This window comes from Poecilia mexicana, unplaced genomic scaffold (assembly GCF_051168715.1).
Source record: "Poecilia mexicana isolate PSO_F unplaced genomic scaffold, ASM5116871v1 scaffold_17, whole genome shotgun sequence".
NCBI lineage: Eukaryota > Metazoa > Chordata > Actinopteri > Cyprinodontiformes > Poeciliidae > Poecilia > Poecilia mexicana.
The window spans coordinates 28983685-29004677 of record NW_028263386.1 but is presented as its reverse complement, the minus strand read 5'-3'; the positions used below and the strand labels follow the sequence as shown (position 1 = coordinate 29004677).

The 20993-nt window shown below is 37.8% G+C and overlaps 1 protein-coding gene across 2 annotated transcripts; it reads right to left on the bottom strand.

Moving 5' to 3' along the window:
- Window positions 1–4058: 4058 nt before the first annotated feature.
- On the bottom strand, window positions 4059–16808 carry cunh5orf22 (chromosome unknown C5orf22 homolog). Of its 2 annotated transcripts, none has more exons than XM_015011385.2 (10): window positions 16601–16808; window positions 15850–15995; window positions 13310–13459; window positions 11678–11811; window positions 9044–9345; window positions 8398–8460; window positions 6472–6593; window positions 6032–6098; window positions 4537–4676; window positions 4059–4454 (listed from the first exon to the last, which is right to left on the bottom strand). In XM_015011385.2, the coding sequence occupies exons 1-10, from the start codon at window positions 16667–16669 to the stop codon at window positions 4298–4300; spliced, it is 1350 nt and encodes a 449-aa protein (XP_014866871.1). In that variant the 5' UTR covers window positions 16670–16808; the 3' UTR covers window positions 4059–4297. The 2 variants fall into 2 exon arrangements, with proteins under 2 accessions (XP_014866871.1, XP_014866872.1); XM_015011386.2 differs by having other exon boundaries at window positions 16582–16695.
- Between the last annotated feature and the right edge of the window lie 4185 nt (window positions 16809–20993).

The following is a 20993-nucleotide window of genomic DNA, read 5'->3' as shown; positions in this document are numbered from 1 at the left end:
TTTATTTGTCCTAATGTATTTTTCGGATCAGAATTAAATGATCTAGATTTCGTGAAATTCATAAATAAACAGTAAAATGAATATTATGAAAATGTTTACAACATTTGCACTTGAATCAGCTGTTTGTAATCCTGGATATAAGAAAGTATTGTGTTTCACATGATAACCTACTGATTTTGTAATAAATGTTTATAACGCTTCAGCACTGAAAAATGCGTGCTACATCAACTACAGAGTATATTTGATTGCAAGTTAATTTTCGGGAGTAAATATTTAAAATGCAGTCGTAATGAGTAGTCTCAGTAGCTGTGGTCACTCATGTTATGTAAAGTGGCAAAAATAATTTAGTGGAAATCATGATGGTTTTCTGCTGGGCAATGAATGCTTTTTGACATTCTGTCTGAATGTTCAACAATGCATTGGACATACATGTATTATGGTAATCAAATAATATGCAAACAGTGAAACGTTGTGGGGGGAAAATGCAGCCACTGTAAAGAAAAATGTACATTTACATTTTTAAAAGTAAGTTCAAAGTTGTTATGTTCATTTTCTAATTTGGGACATGTTGATAGGCTTTCTTCACTGTCACAGGAGAGAATAAGTGGCCCCTGGATGCCTCAGCATGGTTACAATTGATTATTGTTTGTCACTCTACACATGAATGGCAAATGACCTATACATGCATTGTGCTTTGTCATGTCCAGAGGACTCCACAGTGCTTCCAACTACATTCAGTCATTCACCCATTCACAAACTGATGATGGTGAGCTGACCACCACCAGCAGACATGGGGGTTGAAGTGACTTACCCAAGTACACAATGACAGAGGCTGACAGAGCAGGAATCACACAGTTTACCATTTTATACAACACATGTACAATGAGATTAAAGTCAAAAAAGCCGACTCCAAAAACTAATGGAAGTGCAAACAGAGTAAGAAATATATACAATATAAACATAAATATGGTGATATTATAGTGATACATATAAAGTTCAGATTATTATTCACATTGGTTAAATTAAGTTTTATATCTAAAGAAACCAAGCAGAATGTATCCAGTTGTTGTCTTGCAGCATTCATCTGTTACAATCAGTTGAATTAAACAGTGGATAATCAATTGCATTTTGCCTTTAACTTTGCAGAAATTCCTAATACCAAGCATGCATGTCTCAACAATGGGGAGGACAAACTTCCCTCTATATGGAAGAAACCTCCAACAGAAAGTGGGTGAGCACTCCCATCTGCCACGACCAACAGGGGTTTTGAGAAGACAGAGCAGATACACACAATAGAAACAGAATCTAATAAGAGTACTTGGACATGTAAAAAAATATATATATATATATAGATATAGATATATCTATATATAGATATAGATATTTCCAGTCATTTCCGATAATGAAACTGTCATTTTATAGAGCTTCATTATTATACATGAACCACTTCCATGTTATTGTTTACATCCGGAAATTTCATGCATGGGCACAAGGCTGGAGGGTAAAAAGACGATTCTTTTACACAAAGGTATGAATACGTAGACGCCTCAGTGAACACTGAGACCTACTTTACATTGCAGTACAGTGATCAGAGGTCTATTATTCATGTGGTGTGTGGATTTATTTAAACTGTTTTAAAGCACAAACTGGTTCTATCAGAATACCATATTCGGCCAATCAAAAACCGATACTTTAAGCAAACTTGTGAAATGTATGGGCCATAAAAAAGCTCAAAAACCTGATACAGTAGGCTGGTTCTGTTAAGGGGATGACTGTGGAACCTCTGGAAATAATGATGCAAAAGAGGATTCTTCATAAAATAAATAAAAATATGGACAACCCTGACCATCCTCGTCATGAGACTGTCTTGAGAAAAGAGAGAATCTTCAGTCAGAGGTTTCTTCAGATTTGCTGTAGTACAGACCGCTACAGGAGACCTTTCCTGCCAACAGTCATCACCATCTACAACAACTACAGTATTTGAAGAATCTGAAGTAATGAGTTACAACAACATATAGTTTCCCTTTGGAATCAATAAAGTATTTTTGAATTTGAATGTGCATTTATATGAATTCAGGCCTCCTTGTATGAATTGCTGCATCAATGATCAGCATGTGATTATGCATATGTGTAATGGAAGCTCAGATAGCTTGGATAGCTGCCTTCAGGTCATCTGCCTTGTTGGGTCTGATGTCTCATCTTTCTCTTGATCTCTTGACAACAGCCCACATATTTTTCATGTGGTTAAAGATCAGGGGCCTCATGTTTAAAAGACTGCGCAGTTTTCACACTAAAACTTGGAGTACGGAAAAATTTAGAAAAGTTCGGCGCACAAAACAAACCCAGATGCATAAAGCGTGCGCACGCATGTGGCCGCGCACCTTTCCGTTATAAATCCTAATTTACGGGAAATAGAGCGCAGCTGCTGGTCCGCCCTGTCGCCACCCATCAATACATATGCAAATTAGTATAAATACCCGAAAGTTTGCGCTTGAAGCAATAACCATGGCATCTTCCTTGTTTGGAGCAGTGCAAGTATTGATAATAATAATAATTACATATTTTATTTATAAGGTGCTTTGAAGGCAAATAATGTCACCTCACAAAAATAAAAATACATTTTAAAGAAAGAAAAATCCAAATTAAGATCGCGCAAATACCTGTTTGAACAGTAGCGCCTTCAGCCGGGATTTAAAGACAGACAGCGTGTCAGAGAGTTCTTTGAGTGGGGAATGTGGGTGTTTGTTCTAAATAGCAGAATCTTGTGCATGAGTTGTACATTTACAGAATAGAGATGCTTTATTCCATAAGGCGCATTCACAAAGCGGGCATGGCTCAACTGAAGGATGACTGCAGCTGGACCGGTACCGGTACATCACGGCTCCTTCTTTAAGTTTTGCTCAGACATCCAGGATGAACAGTCTGGGTTAATCTAAACGCTCATAAACCATCTTCAACATTTCCCAGCAGATCAATATGATCTCTGACCAATCCCTCCCTCTGAGTCCATTGGGTATGTTCTCCACCGGAGCCAAAACGCTCCACAATTACAATTTGCGTGTGATTGCATACACATCTTGATCGCCTTAAAAATAATCAAACCTGTTGATTATTTTTAATCAGGAGGTTTGAGTTAATCTGTTGATCCAACCATGTTTTCTTCTTTCAGTGAGAATGAAAGAAGAATTCCATGTACTTCGGCTCACTGACCAATGCGTTACATTTTTATGAGACAAAAACTGAGGAAAAGTACTATTTAGATTCGAGCGAGGTTTTCACATACTTTTATTTTTATTTACTTTGTGTGCGTGTTAGCTTATTGTTCGTTTACGTTCAAACAATAAGATATTAAAATCATGAAAAACATCGGATTTGGTGCTTCCTGGTCTAAATAACATTGAATGTAGTCAGACTTCAGTGTATTTAAGTGAGTTTTGACGCTTTGTAGTTTGATATTGTCCAAAGAAAAAGTTTGCGTGGCGGCCGCACATTTTCACGCCAGCGAAAAAGTGTTCATATATTTTACTTTGACGCAAAGTAAATTTTCATACGTGCCGACTTGTGCGTAACATATGGCACCGCACATTTTTTGTGCGCACGCACGCTTTATGCATGAGACCCCAGAGGAGCTTGCTGGCCAGTCAAGAACAGGAATATCGTGGTCACTGAATCAGCTTTCAGTACGTTTGGCTGTGTGAGCAGGTGCCAAGTCCTTTTGGAAAATAAAATCAGCATCTCCATGTCAGCAGAGGGAGCATGAAGTGCTCTAGAATGTCATGGTAGATGGCTATATTGACTGTGAACTTCAGAAAACACAGTGAACCAAAGCCAGCAGATGACATGGCATCCTAAGACATCACTGACTGTGGAAGCTTCACAACTGCCTTCAAGCGGCATGGATTCTGTGCTTCTCCACTCTTCCTGCAGACCCTGGAATCCTTGATTTCCACATGAAATGCAGAATTTACCTTAATCTGAAATCAGGACTCTGGACCACTGGGCAACTGTCTCTTTTTTCCCCATCTAAGGTAAGATGCCTCCAACATGAAAAACTATGATTCCTGGTCAAATCAATTTTATTTATTGGGCTCATACAGTCACATTTCTTTAAATCTGAAGAGGGTACAAAACGTCACTTAAAGGACAGCAATTTTTATTCCCCAGTCTTGGGGAGAAAATGACCAAAACTGGGAAAAGTACAAAAAGTTTGAAACAGACAATTCACAGTAACTTTTTTTTTCACTTTGAGCCAAATTTGTTTGAGTTTGAGTTCAAGATAAATTGTTTGTGTGCCAGTTTAAGAAGTGCTTGGCTGGCAGTCCTTAGCATCTTTATTACTGCTTTTGTAGTCTTTATGCACATCGAGGTCACCATACAATGCCTCTAGTACATCCAGAACTCTACTTTGAACTGAATCCACCTGCTCAGCTGGGCAGTATTCATCTAGACTAGACCTGTCAACAAAAGACAGAGATTTACATTCACTCTTTCATTTTCTCTCCAATCAGATCTTGTGGACCGAGTGTTAATCTTTACCTTGACATAGTCACCAGAGTCGGTGTGGGCAGAGCTTTCAGGACAAGCTGCACAGCAGAAATCAGTCCACTGATCTCCTCCTCGGTACTGATGTGGTGCGGCAGCTCATCTGAGTCACAGGTCAGGCCTGCTTGGTGAACCTGAGTCATGCAGTGATTGGTCAAAGTAGGCAAAAAAACGCGATTAAACCAGATTTAAAGGTTAGGAGGAAAACAGCAGAAAGCAAAATGTTTTAACAGATTCAGACTGTTATCCTGATTGTCCATGTCTGTCAGTTTTTAGACAGTAGTTCATCTTTTTAAATCATGTAATGGGTTTCATTGTGCCAGTGACACCTTAAAGCTTTTAAATCCTTTCTCTTCACATGCAAATCATTCACTGATAATCTATATAAATTAGAATTCAATGCCTCATTATTGAGGCTCCATAGATCCTGGATTACTCCTGTTTTGAGGCTCATTTTTGAGCAACTTGTTTTGCTGTGTTTTTTTCTTAATTTGAATGAGACATTTCAGGCTCCATCCCCCTCCAGGTCGAAGAGGAGTCAGAGTCTGACCCAAAGCAGGAAAATGAACCTGCATTCAATGGTCAGGACCACCCCAGGGGATAAGCAAAGTAAGTGGCTGCTTAGGACCCTGGGGCCACCAGGGGGCCCCTCTAAGTGGAGCAGATTTTTTATTATTATTATTGTTTATATTAACAAAAACACACAATTTCATGATAAAGTCGTAATTTTTTTAAGAAGAAATTGTTTTATTTATATAGCACTTTTTCAGCAACAAGGCAGTTCAAGCAGTAATATATATTTGATCATGAAATTGTTTTATATGGCCAAAAAGAAAAAATAAACTGCTCTTGGGGGCCCTCCAATGGCCCTTCACTTGACAACCATCCAGCACACCCTCCATTAAGTCAAAGGTGTAAAAACTTTCATCAACATCTAAAGATTTCTTCATAAAGATATCTTTACTTGGTTTTAATCTGGCTTCATAAATGTAATAAATGACTTCCCTAAAGCCCTCGACAATAAGCAACATTGTGCAGCACTTTTCATTTTCATTAAAATCTGATATTTTAAACCACAGTCTTGCCAGCATTGGGGCCTCTGGTTTACAGTACTTTAGGCTCGTTTGACCCATTTTGTGAAATAATTCAGCTAATAGTTATTTGACTACTTTGGGTTCAACACATGCTGTGTACAGAGCATCACAGATATTCAGGATATAAGTATGACAGAATCATAAAAACAGAATGACATGACCTGAAAGGTAATATGCCCCATTCTCTCACAGCAGCTCACTGTACACACTTCATTTGAATACAGGCACAATATACAAACCATTGAACCACTATACAGACTTTAAGTACATGGCAGCATTTCTTCATGTTTGGACTCATGTAAATCAATTTGTATATGAATGGCCGCCTGGATGGCAAGGTGGTAAACAGCAGCTTTAGGAAAATAGAAGAATTCTTACCCTATGTTGATGCTTACCATTTCATAGTCAGGTGAAGGATTTCTTGCCTTCAAACTGGAAACCAGTTGGTTTAATGAAGACATGCTAAAAAGAAATAAGTAAAGTGACACACTGACTATTTCAAGACAGAAGAGATGATTTTTACAGTTGTGAACTGAAGCGTAAAGGTGACATTAATAATGCAGCAGCAGCTGCCAGCATGCGACATGCAGCCACAGATTTTGGTCTCTTAGTCCAACACACAGATACAAATATGATGAAGTTATCCAGTGTGTGATTGGTACTGTACAAACTAACTTGTTTTACCTACCTATCAGGGTGAGGATGACAAATGTGTGAACAAAAAAGTTAACATATGACATGCATAATAAATTGTACAAAGTTTTGTACACTCATTCACTTATATGCAGCTGAGCTGCAGACATTTTCTAATGACATAAAAGCAGAGGAACTGTACCCTGGTTTAGATGCCCATCGTGTAACCGTCTGTTCTCCATCATCTTCCAGCAGATCAGCGAATGCCGCCTCCAGGTCCTCTAACTGATGAATACGGTGATCTACACACTCCTCCAGCTCTGCCTTCAGACACACACACGCACACACACACACACACACACACACACACACACACAGTGTGTCTTTCTATCTTCACCGGGACTTTGCATTGACTTCCATTCACTGAAGCTTAACCGTGATCCTTACTATTGCCTGTACATGCCTAACCCTAACCTAAACTTAATTAAAACCTTAGTCCTAAATCTAACCCCCAACCCAAAACTAGCACTTCTCTCTGGGCCCCATAAGGAGCAGTCAGTCCATGCAACATCATATTTATGAAATGGTCCTTATGGAGAGAGAGAGAGATTGATACAATGGTTATAAAAGTTATAAAAAGTCTATACAAATGTTCAAATGCCAGGTTTTCATGATGTAAAAAAATGACAGCAATTTAAATAATTTCACAACTTTTTCCACCTTTAATGTGACCTATAATCTGCATAATGCAATTGAAAAACCAACTGAAACCTTTAAAGGGGTGAAATACAAAATAGAAAATTTAAAATAACCTGGTTGCATAAATATGCACAACCTTAAACTAATACTTTGTTGCACCACCTTTGGCTTTTATTACAACACTCAGTCTTTTTGGGTTGGAGCCTGTCAACGTGGCACATCTTGATGTAGCAATATTTGCCCACTCTATTTTGCAAAATCGCTCCAAATCTGACAGATTGTGAGGGCATATCCTGTGCACAGCCCTCTTCAGGTGAGCAGATGTTTGATGGGATTCAGGTCTGGATTCTGACTTGGCCATTCCAAAGCTTCTACCTCATTCTGGTATGGACATCCTTTTGTTGTTAGATGTGTGTTTTGGGTCATCGTCCTACTGAAAGATGAAGTTCCTCTTCATCTTTAGCTGACTGATAGAAGGCCAAAGTTTTGTGCCAACACTAACTGGTACTTGGAACTGTATATAATGCCCTCCACTTGGATTGAGGCCTCAGGTCCAACTGATGAAAAACAGCCCCCCCGAGCATGATTCTGCCACCACCATGCTTCACTGCAGGTATGATGTTCTTTTGGTGATGAGCAGTGTTGTTTTTGCACCAAATATATCTTCTGGAATTATGTCCAAAAAGTTCAACCTTGATTTTCACACGTGTGAAAATGTGTTATGATTTCCAAACGTATGAAGAACATAGGAGGTTGTTGTTACATGAAGTACACAGCTTGTACTTGACATAAATTCCAGCAGCTCCTTCAGTGTTGATGTCGGCCTCTTGGCAGCCTCCCTGACCGCTTTTCCTCTCGTCTTATCACCAACCTTGAATGGACATCCTGTTGTTTGTAACGTCACTGTTGTGCCATATTTTCTCCACGTGATGATGACAGTCTTCACTGTGTTCCATGGTATATTTAATTGCTTGGGAATTCTTTTGTAGTCTTCATCTGACTGATATCTTTGAATCATGAGGTCCGTCTGATGCTTTGGAAGCTCTGTGGATCATGGCTTATTCTGGAAGGTGTGGCTACAAAGACCTTAGGAAAAGCCTACCAGAACAGTTTTTCAAGGTTAAATTTCATATATATATATATATATATATATATATATATATATATATATATTTTTTTTTTTTTTTTTTTTTTTTTTTGAGGTCTGAAAGCACTGCATCTTTTTTGTTATTTTGACTCATTTTACTCAAACATATACCTAAAAAGAGTAAAATCAGAGAAAATGATCATTTTAAGTGGCCTCTTAATTTTTCCAGAGCAATATTTCATGTATTACTTCTTATCCTATAGTTTAATATAAACAGATACATTTTCCTGTTACTAAGTTTCACACATTTTCTGTAACTGACATGAGTTAGACTATTCTAACCTGATCAGCACCCATCCTTGGTTCTCTGAAGTAGTAGAGCTTCTTGAGGATGGAATACTCTTCCTGGAAAAGAATTACAGTTATCAGGTTAGTCTAAAATGATACCTTTGATTCCAGACTACAGTAAGATCATTATTATAGATTACATGTATAAGAATAGCATAGACACACTCAGATGTGGCCCTGGGTGAACCACCTAGTGGCAACCCCCCCTTCCCCCACCCTCCATTTTATAAAGAATTTTCTTTGACCCCATGTATTTATCACATCATGACTGATGAGATAAATACAGGTTCCTCTGATAACTGATAAAGGTATGAACAACATTTAAAGACGTTGCAATTTTTCTCCAGATGTCAATGACAGTTGAAATTGTTATTTTCCACAATGAAAACCCTTGTACATTGTCTTATTGTTTTTTGGAAGAGGCCTGTCATTTCCAACCAGAATCTAACTTCTTGGTTGAATGGGAAACAAACTAAATGTCAGTCTGCCTGGGGTATTAACCTTTTTTTTTTTGCTTATCTGCAAGTGTTGCAGAAACCAACCCTTATTTTTTTACAAAAGTATTATTTTCTGGGTCAAACACATTTGGAAACACAGATCAACTTGTTGGAAGAACAACATTCAAGCACAGATGAGATACCTGCGTGTATATTTCTTTAAAAGGGTTTTTACAGGAGAAGAAATCCAAATCAATGTCTAGGATGTATGGATCCGTTTCACTGAGAAATGTAGCCAATCTCCTAACAACATAACTAGTTGATCCTTCATTTTTATCTTCATCTCCAAAGTCTGTGCAATTGCTGCTCAGCTTTCTCTGTAAGTTGCTGTCCTCTGTTGGCAGCAGTGTAGGAGTTGTTACAGATGAAGGTTCCCCATCCCCTCTCAGATCTGTTCGAGCTTTTTTGGATAAATGTGTCACAGAATCCCTCTCTGGGTCATGCCCTGAAACCCAGAGTCAGATGAACAAGAAAACATCAAAGAAAATTATAAGAACTTAAATTATTTGAACATTTGCATATTAAATAACAAAATATAACATCTATTTTCTAACATTTATTTGTTTTGACAGAAAGTTATTAGTTATAGAAAGTAACAAAACTAAAAAAAAATTGACGACAATGAAAAAATGTTCCACATTTGAAGGACAAAACATAAAAAATATTTTTTGAAATGTGTTTGTAACAAATGTGGCTTTTAAAACATGCAGACAAATGCATATGTGGGCACCCTTTAACAGTGTTAGCCTTCAGTCTTCCATTCAAAGCATAGTTAGCTTTGAGTTTCCAAAGTATCGGATGGGAGTCACTGTAAAAAGGTGTCATTCAACACTGAAAGAACAGCTTGAAATATACCACAGAACACACACGCAAATAAAAACATTAAGTAGGAAAATGTGGGGTCTGGGATTACTTTTTGACATAGAACTAAGGTTTTGCTTCAGCTGAATGACTTTAAAAACAATTCAAAATACCAAAGTCCTAACCCAAAACCTTACCATGAAAAAGGTCTTCAGTTCATTAAGCACAACCTAGCAAGTACAAGCATAAATCCAACCAATAAACAATGTTTTCACCAGAAGATAACCTACCCTAATTCATTTCATTATTTTGTAAAGAGCAAGTCAAATTCCGAAACACATCTGTTTTTAAATCCTTTACGACACCAGAAAAAAAAAAACTGTAGACAAACAATGTCATATTCATACAGATTTGTGACGGGTAATCTGGGTAAAAGTTCCCAAGTTGAGGAATGGCAAGTTATCTTAGGCTGCAGCCTGACGTGACCCAAATCCGATTTTTTTGTCAAATCCGATTTTTTGGCTGGGCTGTTCACACTGCCACACATATTCGACCTGTATGTGTTCTGCAGTCTGAACGGGCAAACGACCTGAAAGTGTCCCACATGCGCAGTAGAGGGCGCAATAGCGTCAGCGTTCTCAGTGTTCTGCCAACCGCAGTGAAAAGAAGAAGTGCTCAGTGTTTGCAGAAGTAAACATGGAGGCTAACGGTGGAGCTTAGCTTACATATTTGAAGTTGTTGTCCAGCCGTAGCAGCATATTAACAACTTAATCCTCATTATAGTCCATCATGGTTGTCGTTGAGTATCAGTGACGTTCAGTTCAGATGAATGCGACCTGAACGTTAGGTTTGAATCATTTGAATCGGATACGTATTGGATATGCAAGTAACTTCACATTCAGGACACATTCGAAAAGAATCCTAACTGTTCTGTTCAGACTGTCATGAGAAGATCAGATATAGGTCACATTACGTCAAAAAAAAAAATCGGAATTGGGTCACTTCAGCCTGCAATGTGAATGCAGCCTAATTCACCCCATGAAACACCATGAGGGTATTATTTTATATATTTCTCATGAACATATTTGTTTACTTTGCAGTTGAATTGTATGGGATTGATATCACATTAAAAGCATAAAACATTTAAAAATGGTTTATCATGTTTTTTTTTACATAAAGCAAAAAACATCACTCTGGCTTCTCAGCAGGGCACTATGCACTCTTTAGACCTGCTCCTTCTATCCACTGTTGACATGCCATTTCATATCACAGTCCATATAGGTAACATTTACTTGTAAACTATTAACAATCTAGAAAACAAAGACTTTTATGTAAAGTTCCTGATTGTACAAGACAGTTAACTTACTGAAAAAAATGTTTGAAGTAAAAGTAGTGAATGTATCACACTGTGCCCATTGGACTAGCTGAACAATTGTTGCAGAATCAGATTGACAGATTGTGAACCTCCACTGTATCTTTAATTTATGCAAAGCCAACACCTCATGAATGTCAATACTAGTTAGTGATTATAAGTAGTGTTTATCAACTAAAGATTGTCACATCTTCCATGTGATAGAAAATCTGTGCAGGAAGCTGGAGATTGAAAGTTCTCCATACCATCAGCACAATCTGAATGAATCTAAGAAAAATGTCAAAATACCAATGAAACATGCAAACAAAGAGTATAAATGGCTCCTACATAAATTAGCTGATCAAAGTTTATGCTTTTTAACCCCTTACCTGTTACCCCAAAAACAGTTCAGATGCAATGTAATGGAAACATGACAACACTGCTGTCCTTAAGGATTGACTGACTTGAATTCAAGTGTTTGTTGGGTTACAGTTAAGGTGTTGATGCCAATTAAAATATTTTGGGAAAATAGAGCTCACAACCACCTAATCTTTCCTATGAAAATAAATTTAGCTCCAACAAAGCTAGTTCAAACTTAAAAGATGTAATCACTTTTTGAAGGTACCTGGAAGTGGCCCAGTTGATGTTTTGACAGGATTTACTTTGACTATGTTCAGTCTGAGACTTTTTGAGTTCTCCAGCAGCTCGTCACAAACATACAGACCATCACTGAGGAAGTAGTTCTCTGTACTGGTCAACCTGGAAAATAATAAGAAGACAGAGATAATGTAACATTTAATCTTCTGTTGTTTCTGTTTTTTTACTAGAGAAACTGAGAATAGAGGATCTGGGGTCTGGGGTTCTGTTTAGCTGTGACAACTTCCTGGAGGGGTCATCGGCTCAACTGCTGTTCCCAACAACTTGATATAGATTATTCTCTTGGCTCCGTCTTTCGATGTCTAACCGCGTCTCTCTCCCAGACATAATTATTGGCAGAGATTTTGTCGCAACTAACAGTACATGCTGTCTTTCATTATATAACGTTTAAGACCAGCTCTGAGCTTATTTGTTAAGCTGTGTTTCTCTCTGAAAGGAAGCTGCTAAAGAAGCTACATCCGGATGTTTTTACTTTTCTCTAACACTGAAAGTACTCCTGGATCAGTGCTTCTGTTTCTTTTGTGTGTATGCTCTGTATTCTTAAATACCCAGTGAGGTGTGGCAGAGGTTGCTGGAGATGTTGGAAGTTTTTTCCTGCATGCATGTTCGGCATGAAGGATTCCTGTAAAGTCAATGACACAAAGCAAGCGGTTGTCTTCTGTTGCTACATGTCCATCCGGAAGGAGTGAATTCTGCAAGTCAATGACTCGATGCGTTCTGCTGGGTTTCCTTATATTAAAAATTTGACCAGTGATAATAATAAACTGAACATGACTTTATTGGTTGATAACTAGAATTAACTGGAATAGATGTGTTAATGGTTTGAACTGCCTTTTTCATAAAGTGCCTTGAGATGACAAGTTGTCAGTTTTGATAATAAACTGAATCAAATCAAATGTAAAGCATGTAAGGCTCAAATGGTCCTTGCCAACATGCTTTCCAGTCATTTGTCTGCAACTCAACATCCCTTTGATCCTGGGACACTTTGGGATGGGGAATCTGACAAGAGGTCAGCAATCTTTTAAATTCAAAGAGCCACGTTTGCCCCGCTCCCACAAAATAAAATTTGTCTTGAGCCACAAAAAAAGACAAATTTTAGTTTTTAAAAAAACACTAAATTAAAACGTTTGTTTTGAAAGCAAAGTAAATAAAACTAAAAGTTCTATTTTCAAATTTCATGACAAAATGGATCATTTAAAGTTTACAAAGGGAAAAAAAACTATTAATTATTAGTTGTGAAAAAAGACCAGGTGAGTGATGCCTTTATATAACAGAAAGATGTATGATGAAAGATACACAGCCCACTTAAAAAAGGTAAAGTACACAACTTGAAGCTAAAAAAATTAATTTTACAAGCCTCAAAACATTGCTGTCCTTCTATTGTAGATATTCTATGCAGATATTGCAAGTGTAATTACCTTTATAATTCAAGACAAATTCTATATTTTGTTTTGTTGTAAAGGAGCCACAATGGAAGAACCAAAGGGCCACTTGTGGGTCTGAAAGCCTCAGCTTGCAGACCCCTGAACAAGTCTGACCTAGTAATAAATACACATTCCTTTCAACAAAAATAACCATTTATTATCTATGTTTATCTTACCTGATGGTTGTAGTAGATGAGTCTCTGCCAACATTGAATGTGTGCTCTCCTTCACTGATCTGTTGAGACCAGTAAGGATGCAGCCACACCATGTAGCTCAGATGACCAGCATACACCATAGGCATTATCCAGTTTTCTATACTCAGCTCACTAAAAGACAAAAGAAAAATACAACTCTTATCAAGTGTCCATATATTTCAGCAGATTCAGCAAAATGAAGGTAGGAGAAAAAACACAACCCTTTGAACAACAGGCCTGATTCCTTTTAAAGTTTCCTAAAAACAAATGTACCAGTCTAAAACTCAGTTAAATGACATTCGTCCCTGGTGTGATGATTCAGTCCCTTATTTGTCTGCTGCCAGTTTTTTTCAGGGATCAGGTCTTGAGGTTTGCCAAACCAAAAGGCACATGTTCAGTTTTTTACATGTGCCAAACCAAAATGTGTGCATCTGTTCAACTCTCAAACTGCATGCAAAAAAAGTTTCTTTGGTTGGGTGAACAAACTCCTGGCCAAGATCAGAAAGTTGTTAGTAATTGATCAGTAGCGCACTGCTGGCAGATAGTTGGTGAGGAAGAGAACACACTTGCTGTACGTCATGTAAGTCAACACAAAGTTACTGATCACAGACTGGATGGGCAAAATCTTTATCTCTAAGTTGTAACAGAGCAGAAAACTGTAGGGCAGGGGTCACCAACTCCAGTCCTCCAGGGCTACCATCCTGCAACTTTTAGATTCCCCTCTTCTCCAAAATGTCTGAATTCCCTCACCAGCATTCATTCCTCTCTGCAATAGGCTGGAAACGAGCAGTTTATTTGATCCAGGTGTGTTTGAGCAGAGACCATCTAAAAGTTACAGGATGGTAGGACTGGAGGACTGGAGTTGGTGACCCCTGGTTTAGGGTAATGTAGCAACCTGATACAATACATACACTGATTGTAGCAGGTTGCTACAATCAATAGCAGCCACACAGAAGGAAGAAGGAAGGAAACAAACACACCCAGTATAACGCTTTCATTTTATTGGCTGAGAGGTTGTCAGACAATGGTACATTTTTTTCAAGAGCAAGAGCAGGGAGGATTTGCAAGTGAGCAGAAACGTTTGCTAGCAGAGTCTTTACCTGAGCAGAGAGAATTTTGAGCGTGAGGAGAAATGTTTGAGAGAGTACAGAGAATATATGAAAAAGAGCAAAAGTTTGCGTGCAAGTATTAAGAGTTTTGAGTTTGTCTTGTCTTCTATGCCTTAATGTTGGCTGAACAGGCAAAAAGGCCTCAACATATGTCTCTGGTAGCTCTGTGATCATCACCACCTTCACCATTATAGCCATGTTTGTTTGTCAGAGGTTTGCTCTACCTAGGCTACACTTCACATGGGCGCAGCGATCTTGCCCTGGTTTCAATCAAATGAAGGGAACGTTTTACATCAGTGGTGCCCAAAGTTGGTCCTGGAGGGCCGGCATCCTGCGTGTTTTAGTTCTCTCCCTGGTTTAATGCACCTGGATCAAATGATGGCTCATTAGAGGCCTAAGAAGAATATTGAAATGGTTGTTAATACCACCAGGGAGAGAATTAAAACATGCAGGATGACGGCCCTCAATGACTGACTTTGGGCACCCCTGTCTTACAATGTCCTGAGTTTGTTGGTCACTGACAAAACCAGCTTGGTCCTCATCAATGAGCTCTGAGAAAACTGCCTTCAGCCTATTGGACATGACAGAGGCATCCATCCATCCATCCATCCATCCATCCATCCATCCATCCATTTTCTTTACAACCTTGTCCCTAGTGGGGTTGGGAGGGTTGCTGGTGCCCATCTCCAGCTAACGTTCCGGGCAAGAGGCGGGGTCACCCTGTACAGGTCTGACAGAGGGATATTATTTGAAATCTTGGTTCACGAATGATATAGGTCTATACGAGTTGCATAATGTTTTATTATTGCCTTTTTCAGGCATAACTGTTATAATTGCTTCAGACAATAATGGCAGTATTGTCATTTTTACTTGAGTCCATTTTAATGACTTTCGTAACATGAAGACAATTCTTCTTCAAAAGCCTTATACTACTCAGATGGTAGACCAACTGTACTGGGCGTTTTGTTGTAATTTTTACCGCTAGCATCAAGTCTGTTTTATACGGGGTTTTGTTAAACTTTTATTCTGTCATTGTCCAATTGTTAATCTAATCAATCAAGGAATATTTTAAAATCTTTGTTTCGGTTTTGCGAATAATGTTTTATAGTATCTTTGATAAGATTTGTCAACATGTTCTAAACTACTTCCTAATATTCCTGTCTCTGGGTCAGTTATTGAACAAACTGATTGCATAATAATTTTTTGTTTTATTTTATTTTATTTATTTTTATTTTTTTTACAAATTTTTTTGCAATAGTTTTGTTGCCTTCTGTCCCGTTTCATAGAAGGATTCTTTTAGGAATCTATATATTTTTCTTCTACTACTTCTTCTTGCACTGAAATGTACCAACAGATTTTAAATTTATTTCTCCCAAATGTGAAAACAACAATGTATTATTCTGCTGCTCTTACCTGAGGAGTTTCTCCTTTTCAAATACTGTGTCAGCAGGCATGTTGACAGGGATAAGAAGGTCAGGATGGGAGTCTAAATGAACCAGTCTGATGTTGTTGAGTGGAAGATGTCTTGATGCAATGGCTCGATAGATGTGATGGACCACCTGCAACAATATATAGAAATTACACACAATATTGTTTTACTAGATAACATTTATCAAAACAAAAAAATATATATTACTCTAATCTGTCACCATTTGTTAATTGTACAGATAAATAACCCATATATTTAAATAAAAAACCTCTGCCTGTTGTATTGGTGGGATTTACTTTCTTTCTTACAGTCTCCATCTGATTTTTACTATTATCTGTACATGTACGCTTCCATATCCCCGTCACTTGGTTCTGATGGAGTTCAATTTCCTCACGGGGCGACAGTAAAGTCCATTTGTATTATTCTCCAGACATTATTGAAGTAATTATTTAAATGGGTAATCTGTAAATTAGCCTGAACTAATGTTTTTTTTGTTGTTGTTGTTTTTTTATGTTTTTGTTATCCTCTTCAGGATTGAATATCTTAGTTTTCATTCAGTCAGTTTGACATTATTCATATGAGAGAATCTTATTCGATTTTTTTCTGATAGCGGTCAGTAAAGATGCGTCCTTAAAGCTTTGTATTTCAACAGTCCAGCTACTTGTATTGAGCTTGTTGCTGCCACATCTGGCACTGTTGGTTCTGTAGTCACTGACCGAAGACAAACATCCTTACATGGTGGTGGTCCTCCACTATCCACACAGGCAGCTTATCGTAGAACCTTTTCCGCGCCAAGGTATTCATTTCTGCATGAAGTTGTTGCCCTAACGGACTCTTTAATCAGATTGACTTGAGCAAGCTAGCAGTAACCCTTTTTGTACGAAGAGTGCAGTCATGTCCGCGAGCGAAAAGTAACCGGAAATTCACGCAGCAGAGTTTATATCGCCGGTTAGAAACAAGAATGGAACAGAAAGGTTCTGACACTGAGTCGTAAACAAATCAAATAATACTACAAAAAAGGAAACATTTGTAAATATAAAGATTAACGGCTACAGTTGGCTATAAATAGTAAGGAAAAATCTCTAAATATTTATCAAAATATCTCATCAATGTCCTCATAGAGAAGATGTTTTATCAAGTCATGCTTTATGTTAGCTGCAATAATTGAGTTACACAGATGCAATTTACTCCACTAGAGTATTTACTGGACACATTTGAAAAAGACTTTACTATTATTGTTATGAGCCAGCGAGGCAGGCGATAGTAATCAACAACGAGAATAAATGCTGTTAATAATATTTATTGTTTCTATTGTGGCACCATAGCTTTCCCTTTAAATTTTATCTATTTGCCGTTAATCAAATAACCTCTGTTTGTCTGTAATGTTTGTATTGTATGCTCAAATTGGTGAACAAATTATCTCTGCAACTCTGCAAAAAATGAATCCCAGTCCTAAATTCATATGTATAAACCCTAGGATTATTTTCAATTGAAGTAACTTTTTTGTTTCCTGTAATGTTTGCTCAATTATGCCTGGATAGTTTAAATTTGATCTATCTTTACCTTTATTATAATACTGATTGAGAGCAATTTTATTTTATGAAATTTATTTTAATTCATGAATAATAATTTATAGTAAATAAATTAATTTCATTATTCTTCAAGGTCACTGTCTGGTTGTAGCTATGCAAACACGTGCATATTCACATGCCTGTGCACATGTGTGACTCAGAAGTCACCCAGAAACAAACCAACTACCTGAATCTGCTGGTAAATTAGGAAAATTAACTATTGCCAACCTAAAACTGCAGCCCTCAATGTAAGAGAGAAAAATGTTTTGTCAGGTTTTATGAGGTCAAAGTGCTAAAGTGTTTATTGAATTCCTATTATCACCAGGTTTAACCTTGACAGTTGCAAACATCAAATAGGATAATGATCTTCAGTTTGTTTGACCTTGTAACACAGCAATCTTCACAGAAATTGACACATCATTGTTAGAGTTCTTTGCACTGATATAAATGTTTACAACTTTTCCATATGTTGGCGTGTGAGGGCTTAGAGATATATATGTCGATTACTTAAAATAAGGTAGCTAATTTAAATAATCAAATCATAAGAATCTGACTTTATTTGTTCATCTTTGCAAAATTAAAAGTGAGAGAAAATAATTGACGTACACATCAAATAGCAGAAATTCTTGTCTATTCAGGACATCTGGCCTGATATTTATAACATCATGTGAGGTAGCAAAAAAGTCATAGCAGCAAGGTTCACTATGAAGAAGACAAAGATTTATTAACACATAAGTTTAATACTTCTGCACATATCTAATACATTTCTTTGACAAACCTAGTTTGTCCCAAGATTGGACAATACTCCATCATCTGTACTTTTGAGATGTCTTACAAAAACTCTCCCTAAATACACAATCAGTAGTTTTTGCCGGTACATCAAGTCTTAGCAGCTGTTTATATTGTTGACTGGAATTGTTGTAGCTTAATAATTTATCATTTATTCATTTAGAACTTTATGCTTAAATGTTTGCCACTGCAAAAAAGAAAATCACTGCACTTAGTAAGTAAAAGTGTGAATATGGGTCTAGCTGAAATTACTTTAAATCAAGATGAGTAGTACAACATTTTTATTTCAAAGAGAAACAGGTTCACTTTTTTAATTCAAATCAATTCAATTTATTTATACAATGCTAATTCACAGTACACTTAGTCACAAGGCCATTTATAAAACAATCAATCCAACCAAATATTACAAATTCCAAGTCAAATACTCATATTTCAAACGGATCCTTGTTATTAAACAATCCGTCCGTCTGTCCATCCATCCATTGATCCATCCACTTACTCTGAGGTAGGGCTGCGAAAGTAGTGCCTAAGCAGAGAGGTCCAGACTTCCTGGTCCACAGCCACTTAGGTCAGATCCTCCAGGGGAATCCCATGGTGTTACTAAGCCAGTCAAGAAACATAGTCCCTCTATCATGTCCTGGGTCTTCTTCTGCACCTCCTTTCAGTGGGACATGCCTGAAACACCTCCAACAGAGGCGTTCAGGAGGCATTATATACAGATGCCCAAGCTCTTCTTGATGTGGAAGAGCAATGGCCTCTGAGACCCTCTTGGATGGCTGCATTTCTCACCAGGGCCATGCAGAGACCTTTGGAGGGGCAGGAGCTCAAAGTTAAAAAGGGGCACATTGAACAAAATCTTCAAACATCGCACAACATCATAGCAACAACTCATATTGATCAAGAATCTAATATTTAATCGGACCATACTCTGTCATTGTCATGTGGGGCAATGCAAAGCAAATGTTGTCTATGTTTCCCCAAAAAGTTTCTGCTGTTGTCAGAGCTGGAGGGCTGTGTTGATCTGAGACTGTAGCTGTTAAACAGACCTATAGGCCATACTTCACTGGTTATGAAGTATATTATGAAATAAGCAAATTTTAATAAATTTGCAAATTTACTAAATAAAGCTTAATAATATCTGTTTAACCTCCATAGCAACTTGACTGCAGACTGCTATAAAGATCAGAAAAGATCAGATTTTTTAACTACATAATTTTTGATGTTAGCACCTCAGAGATCTAAAATTGTAAGACTGAGAGATATCAAGGCAAAGAAAAGTCAGTCGCTGCCGGTAGGCCCCTCCAGACATTCAGGGGCCCCTATTAATGGTTGAATTGTAACATAAACCATAGATCTAAAACTGTAGCATTCATTTATTGAGAATGGAAATGCGACTACATTTCTAACAAATTAGGAAGTTTATTTTGTAAAATTTACTTTGTATTTAAATACTGTTAGTTATGCTCATGTTCTCAGCATTAAGGAGGGTCTAAATCAGACATCTCCCGCCAGCTGCTCCAGCACACCAATACTAATGCGGAGCTTTCTGAATAAGTGCATCACTGGGATGTGGGGACTTTTTTCTCTCTTTGTGGTCTTATGGCAGACTGAGACCAAATTTAATTGTACAACAGACATTATCACTTACAACATCTTCATGACACACACATATAGGGCTTTGGGTGTAGACACACTTAACAGCATTCAGAGGGGCTTCTATTCACTCAGCCTCACTTTTGGTGCCTGCTCCCATTTCCCAATGTGGTTGGTAGACATGGAGGGTTTTGGCTGAGGGGGTAGGATGTGGGGGGAGTGTCCAGCTAATTTCCCATGCCCCTATAAACTCTATAAAAACATGCATCAACACCACATTTGAGCAGATGAAGACAGGAAAAGCCTGGAGATTTTCCACACCCCGTTTTGGGGTTGGAGGCTGGGCAGAGGAGTGGTCTGTCTGGACTGGGGTTAGGCGTAAGGTCTTCAGGGGTCGATTGGGGCTGGGGCTTAGGTTCTCCCGGGGTCACTCAGATTTTGGATTTTGGTTCATGGCTTCAGTGTCTGGTCCACCAGCTGGGGGGCTGCTGGTGGTGGTGTGTTGTAGAGTGGGGTACGCTGTTGGCATTTTTTGTACACATGTCCGGATACCAGTTTTTTCCCAACCAAGTACAAGAAATTCAGTTTAAATACTTGTTGATATCGAGTAACAATATTGAGTCATTAGCAAGTTAGTACTTATACTTCACACAATAACTTTTGAAAACAACCTTGTTTTATTCAGAACAGTCTGACTCTTCTTTTTAAGCCTACAGTCTGCCTGACTGTTTTAGCAAATCATAAATAGAGCATGACATGCCGGTGATACCAGGTGCACAGTGATACCACAGTCTTCAAATGCTTTATCAAATTACTATTTAAAGATCCACTTTATGCGAGAGTTTAGATCTATAGACCGAGCCCAACTCGAAATTTGGACTGGACTAGGCCAAAAGTTTTGACTTTATGGTTCGGTCAGGCTTGGGCTTCTGTGGCACATTTAGTAAGCCTGCAATACATACACAAAAAAGCCAAAAGAGAATGTGCAATAAAGTTGTGTTTATCTACTTATTACAATCTAAACAGGAAATTATTGTGGAAGGAAATAAAGATGCAGATGTTCATTAGTGTTTTATTTCTGAAAAGTTTTTTTAGCCCCCATGCAGAAACAAAGTGTTATTTGCTATATGTACAAAGGAGAAAATGCGCAAATCAGGAGACCCCATACTGGGACT

What these genes read in the sequence shown, in the direction of transcription:
- cunh5orf22 (XM_015011385.2), bottom strand. Translation starts at nt 16,669, where the DNA reads ATGAATACCTTGGCGCGGAAAAGGTTCTACGATAAGCTGCCTGTGTGG. An exon ending in TTAAAGAAATATACACGCAG is followed by an intron (nt 8,461 to 9,043) that starts GTATCTCATCTG and finishes ATTCTTTTCCAG; the next exon opens with GAAGAGTATTCCATCCTCAA. An exon ending in CGATGGGCATCTAAACCAGG is followed by an intron (nt 6,099 to 6,471) that starts GTACAGTTCCTC and finishes ATTTCTTTTTAG; the next exon opens with CATGTCTTCATTAAACCAAC.